General features: G+C 43.1%; 1 protein-coding gene across 1 annotated transcript in view; it reads left to right on the top strand.

Annotated features, from left to right (window-relative positions):
* SEC14L1 (SEC14 like lipid binding 1) overlaps positions 1-6,362 on the top strand; it is a 57,447-nt gene that overhangs the window by 37,852 nt on the left and 13,233 nt on the right. The window contains exons 3-8 of the mRNA XM_012803211.2: positions 516-665; positions 782-913; positions 2,110-2,238; positions 2,975-3,212; positions 4,444-4,553; positions 6,013-6,202. Of these exons, the coding sequence (XP_012658665.2) occupies positions 516-665; positions 782-913; positions 2,110-2,238; positions 2,975-3,212; positions 4,444-4,553; positions 6,013-6,202 (949 nt within the window). The remainder of the gene's footprint in view (positions 1-515; positions 666-781; positions 914-2,109; positions 2,239-2,974; positions 3,213-4,443; positions 4,554-6,012; positions 6,203-6,362) is intronic.

Below are 6,362 nucleotides of genomic sequence, written 5' to 3'. Positions count from 1 at the left end.
AGAGAAGAATCTTGCTGGGATTTGGGTGGGAGTTATGTTAAACCTGTGTATTCAAGTGGGAAGAATTGATAACTTCAGTAGGTGAGTCTTCCAAATCATGAGTGTTGAATGTGTTTTTCTTTTTATTTTCTTTTTGAGACAGAGTCTCACTCTGTCGTTCCTGGTAGAGTCCTGTGGCATCATGGCTCAACTCTTGGGGCCAAGTGATCCTCTTGGCTCAGCCTCCCAAATAGCTGGAACTATAAATACCCTCCAAAAACCAGGTGTTTTTTTCTATTTTTAGAAGAATGGGGGTCTTGCTGTTGCTCAGGCTGATCTCAAACTCCTCAGCTCAGGTAATCTACCCGCCTTTGCCTCCCAAGGCTTTTTCTTTTTCAATGAAAGCTTAAGACACAGAGAATTGTGATGCCTCTGTTGACATTTATCGAGAGATGCTCTTGTTCCAGGGAGAGTATCAGCAGGCTGATGGCATCTTGTTCACTTCCTCTTTTTTTGTATTTGTTTTTAATTCATAGGCCTACGAAAGGAGGTTCCCTACATGTCCTTTGATTCCAATGTTTGTGGACAGTGACACTGTGAACGAATTCAAGAGTGAAGATGGGGCCATTCACGTCATTGAAAGGCGCTGCAAACTGGACATAGATGCACCCAGACTGCTGAAGAAGGTGACTAAAAAGGACCTCTTCGAAGGCCGTGTCCCAAAAGATAGAATGTTATGCTTACAGCTGCTGGTGCAGTTGAATATTATTAATAAATCCTTTTTCTCTTTATGTCTTTAAAGATTGCCGGAGTTGATTATGTTTATTTTGTCCAGAAAAACTCACTGAATTCTCGGGAACGCACTTTGCATATTGAGGCCCACAATGAAACGTTTTCCAATCGAGTCATCATTAACGAGCATTGCTGCTACACCGTGAGTAATCCATCGTCTAGCAGAGGATGGCAAGATGGCGTGGACAGGCGCTGTTCTAAATAGCACACCCCTTTGTGTTAGAGGGCTGTTCTTCATGGATATTGTTATTCCTTTCTGATGAGTGAGAGCAGTAGGTTAAGAGGTGCAGTGTCCTGCAGAGTGGGTTACACAATTGTGGCAATTAAGGCAGCCAAGTGAGGCCTTGATTTGTTTTTAACTGTTACTTTCACATGCCACTTCTTTTCTGGTCCCACTGTAATACTTGAGGGTTAGAAATACATACTGAAGGACCAAGGTGCTGTGCGCCTTTAAGATTAGAGCCGGCAGTGTCATCTGTCTTAGCGTCTTCACTGCTTTCTACCCTGCTTCAAGATCTTCTTTCCAAATTGTTAGAGTAAGTCCTGCCAGGTCTTCGTGCTTCTGCTCTTGTCCCCCCTGCAGGGTATCCTCAGCACTGAATCCAAAGTGATCATTTAAAGTATGTCAGATCACATCACTTCAAAACCCTGTAACTTTTCCACAGTGCACTCAGAGGAAAAGCCCGGAGTCCTTCCGTGGCTCATGCCCCTCTGCGTTCTCTCTTGATCACATCTCTTCTGTCCGTCCTTTGGTGTGCCCAGGCCTGCTGGCCTTCCTGCTGTACCCTGGCCATGAGACAGGCCTCCCCCAGGGGCTTGGCTCTGAGTGGTGATGCCAGAATTGCTCTGCCCAGATCTCTGTCTGCCCGCCTTCCTGAAGCCAGCCCTGCTGCTCTGGTCAGTTCTGCAGCCTGCTGCCCCACCCTGGTCCTTGTAATCCTGCTCCAGCTTTGCTTTTTGCCTAGCACTTCCCTTCCAACAGTCATGTCGTTCTCCTGCCTGTAATGCTTCTGCTTTGTTGTCTGGCTCCCCATCAGAGACAAAGGGTTTTTCTGTTTGTAATGGAGGACACAGCACAAGTGTGTTGAGTGCATGAATGAACCAAGAATGAAAATGAAGCTCTCCTTTTATGGTCATTTTTAGAATATTTTGGAAAAATTATTGGTTTATTTTCATGATTTTGAACCTTACTGTATAATTTTTTTCATCTGCTATTTTTATGGTAGTAACATTTTTATTAAAAGAGTGTTTCTTCTGGTTACCAGTTAACTGAGGAGCTGACAGGTGATAACTCAGTTGTCAGTATAGTTGGTGGGAACGCTTTCTCTCTCTCTGCAGGTTCACCCTGAAAATGAAGATTGGACCTGTTTTGAGCAGTCTGCAAGCTTAGATATTAAATCTTTCTTTGGTTTTGAAAGTACTGTGGAAAAAATTGCAATGAAACAATATACCAGCAATATTAAGAAAGTGAGTTGATCTTGGGATTCTCTGAGATGATCGGGGTTGGCAGTCATTTTGGAAGACTGGGAGGAGGAGTCAGCCCCTACTTAAAGGAGATGCTTGGGCCCTGCCCCGTGTCTCATCTTCAGGTGACAGGTCCAGGTTGCTAGTTGCTGAGGGAGGAACGTGTGGCTGCAGGCCACAGTTCTCCGCTGGAGTTGCCCGGGAAAGTGGAAGTTGGGTGGCAGCACAGCAGTTGCCAGCTCCCACCCAGGCTCTGCTGGCGAGGGATACCATTACACTGAGGGATTCTCACCAGACAGGCTCCCAGGGGTCCCCAGCCCTTGGACTATTAGTTTCATCTTCCGTGGAAGATCCTTCCTCCTCATTTGTGTGCTGTTGCTCACCAGTTACTATGGAATTGTGGTTTTGAAATGTGTCATGTAGGATTTTGAAGGCTTGTTTTATTTTCAGGGTACTGTATAGAAATTAGGGCTGGCAAAGCATACTATGTATGTTGAGTTTAAGTATGGTAAATTAGTGTTTTAAAATAGTCTTATAAAAATTTCCATCTCTTTACATATTATTTCCTAAACCTACGAGAAGTCAAACAGTTAAAACCAAAAATGCAGAGACATTTGGCTTTTTTTCTTTTTCTTTTTAACAATTCAGTTTTATTAGTATTTTAAAAACTTGTGAGGGTTAAATCATTTGAATATTGAATATATACATATTCACTTTCAAAATGGGTTTTGTTTTAAAGGGAAAAGAAATCATTGAATACTACCTTCGTCAGCTGGAGGAGGAAGGCATAACCTTCGTGCCTCGCTGGACTCCACCTTCCATCACACCCTCTGCAGAGTCATCTTTGTCATCGTGCAAGAAACAAGCCGTGGCCACAGCCATCGTCATCCCAGACGCTGCTCTCCAGGAAGGGCTGAGCAGCGAGGCCCTCGGCAGCCCAGGCGGGGCACCTGAGCCCGTGGTGGGGACCCCTGACGGTAGGTCTGAAAGGCACTTGGTTCTGAGAGTAAGACGAGGGCACTGACACAGAGAGAGCATTTTCCCTCTGCTTACTCCATCTCTTCCTGCCTCCTTGGGATGTTAGATGTCATGTGAAAACAAGATCTGGCACTTGTCCTTTAGCTTATGTAATGTACTCTTCTTAGTTTTTTGGAGTTTTTTTTAATAGGCAGGAAGTGACATCAAGTTATTCTTTTATTGAGACCCCAAAATTATTCTTTTTCATTTATGTTAGGTGAAGGTACCTTCAGTGAATGTGAGGCAACAGTCCTCTCAGCACAAAGATAACATCATCTTGCATTTTGTATGCTTACTGTGTGCCAGGTACCGTTCTCTTTACTCAGCTACTGACGGGTCCTTGTAGGTGGAAATAGTTAAGTTTCTCATGTTATATGCAGGCTGACTGAGACCCAGAGAACTTGAGTCATGAGCCTCGAGTCGGGTAGGCAGTGGCCTGGCTCCACGGTCTGCGTTTAGCCTCAGTGCTGCCTGTTGTGTGTGTTAAACACACATACACAAAAAAACCCTTTGTATTTTAAAGTATAGGGTAATGGCCATTGTATAAGAGTTCAGAAAACATAGGAAAATATGAAAACACAAGAAAATTCTGCCACTTAGAGGTTTTGTTAAGATTTATATTTCTGTACGTCCTTCTCTGCGGCAGAACTCTGCCATTTGTTAGCTTTCAACAGGTGGTGGGTGTGGGCAGATGGTTTAGAATACAGTTTATTTTTCACCTTTTGAATTCTTTTGGTTGTATTTATTTTGCTATCTCATTCTTCCACTTTGTTACCTTATCACGAAAGAGATTTCTTATATTCAAAATAGGGTTAAGTTCAGTTTTTAAAATCTCTCTCTCTCTCTATATATATATGTTATGTAGGGACTCTTTGTATAACTTGGAATTAAATAGTCACTAAATATCTGTTATGACCATTGTTCTGGCGTGTCCAGAACACTGTCCAGTGTTGACTCTTGGCAAGCAGGTGATCAGGGAAGGGTAACTGAATCAGAAAGTTCACCTGTGGTCAGTCAGTGATTGAATTTAAAGACTTATCACTGCACTGCTCCAGGGTGTCTGGTTTAACCCTGCTGTCCCTACAGTCTCCTTCACCTCTAAGACCATGTTAACCTCACTGAGCAGCAAGACTTCAGAACCCTGAAGCTCAGTGTACTGTGTTGTAAATATGTCCTGTTGCTTGTGTCCAGACAAACTGGATGCAGACTACATCAAGAGGTACCTGGGCGATTTGACCCCGCTGCAGGAAAGCTGCCTCATCAGGCTTCGCCAGTGGCTCCAGGAGACCCACAAGGGCAAGGTGAGTGCTGGCACCGGCACCCGGGGTACAGTCTGCATGAAGCTGTAGACTCTCTCACCCTGTCCGTAGTTGCCAAGAGCAAATATTCTTGATTGACATATTGGAAATGTTCTTCTGATCTCAAAATTACTGAATGTGTATCTTGTGTTTGGCTTCTGAGTCCTTGGTGGCAAGTTGTAATACATACCCTTCCAAAATTAATTAACTATAATTTTAGACTTTATAGGGATAGAGTGATCTAGATTAAAGGTCAGATTACAAAACAATAGTGTCTTCCAAGTATTCATACATTTAAATTTTAGAGGTTTAAAAGGAGTTCTGAGATTAGAAGTATTTAAGCTTGAATTTGGAGAGTTTGTGTTTTTGTTTTTGAGACAGAGTCTCACTTTGTCACCCTTAATAGAGTGCTATGGTGTCAGAGCTCACAGCAACCTCAAACTCTTGGCTTAAGTGATTCTCTGGTCTCAGCCTCCTGAGTAGCTGGGGCTACAGGCACCACTACCATGGCCAGCTGTGTTTTGGAGATGAGGTCTTGCTCTGCCTCATGCTGGTCTTGAACTTGATAGCTCAGGCAGTCCACCCGCCTTGGTCTCCCAGAGGAATTTGGAAGTTTTTGATGACATTTTAGCCTCATGAGGAATTAGATTTATAATAAGTAGCAAGCAGAGGCTGGTTTGCACGTCTAGCAAGTTACCAGTGCATGTTGCTGGCCTAATCTCTAGTTTTGTCAGTCCTGGTTGCTAGAGACCAAATAACTATACTGTTTAATTCTAGTCATGCAGAAAATAACCATAATGATAATAGCTACCATGTGTTGTGTGCCACGTACTAGATCCCGTTTTAAGCTCTTTATTTAATCTTCTTAACAGCTCTAGGTGCAGTTTTCCTCATCTCTGTTTTACACAAGAGGAAACTGGGGCACAGAGAAGTGATCCACCCAAGATCTCATAACTAGCAAGTGGTGGGTCAGGATTTGAACCAGGCCTTTTGGTTCTAGAACCTGCATTTGTAACCACTTCCTTGTAACTGTGGTCCTTTGTGAGTGAAGAGGCCCCGTGCTTTAGCACCATCTGCCACTGAAGCCAGTCAGCTTCTAGACTCTGACTTTTCATTTGAGTCGTTACATTAAGTGATGCATATACAGGAGAGTGCACAGATCATAACAGTTCACAAATTTATAATAGTTCATAGAATTGAAAGGTTTGCTTAATAAATTATGTATGCGTTTGCTCTACTTTGCTGAAACCAGAATGGAATACTGTAAAGATTATTCCGACTAATAACAGTGATTTTCTGAAGTGTTAAGGAACATTTTTCTGGTGATAGCTCATTTTGAATAGCATAAAGCAGCTCACTGTTGGTAAGAAGTGGGAGTTTTACAGTCTTATTCTCCTAGCAACTTGGTGTTTTCCCTTAGTAACTTTTAATATTGCTCAGAAACATCTTTTTCTCTTAATAGATTCCAAAAGATGAGCATATTCTCCGGTTCCTGCGTGCTCGTGATTTTAATATTGATAAAGCCAGAGAAATCATGTGTCAGTCTTTAACTTGGCGGAAGCAGCACCAGGTAGACTACATTCTTGACACCTGGAACCCTCCCCAGGTCCTTCAGGACTACTACGCGGGCGGCTGGCATCATCACGATAAAGGTGAGGTGTAAACTTGAAGCTGCATTTCTGTAGTTGTCTGTTTTGGTATGTCATTGAAGATATCCTTAGAGACCTCCTTCCGTAGACTTAAGGGGGCCCCGTGAGTACATTGTCCCTCCTCACTTTCAGAATTTGGAGACTTTCCCCAGCTTGAACACAT

This window comes from Otolemur garnettii, unplaced genomic scaffold (assembly GCF_000181295.1).
Source record: "Otolemur garnettii isolate 467f Iridium unplaced genomic scaffold, OtoGar3 scaffold00018, whole genome shotgun sequence".
In the NCBI taxonomy this organism is placed as follows: Eukaryota; Metazoa; Chordata; class Mammalia; order Primates; family Galagidae; genus Otolemur; species Otolemur garnettii.
Note: the sequence above shows the minus strand (reverse complement) of the source record. Positions and strands in the feature narration are given on the sequence as shown.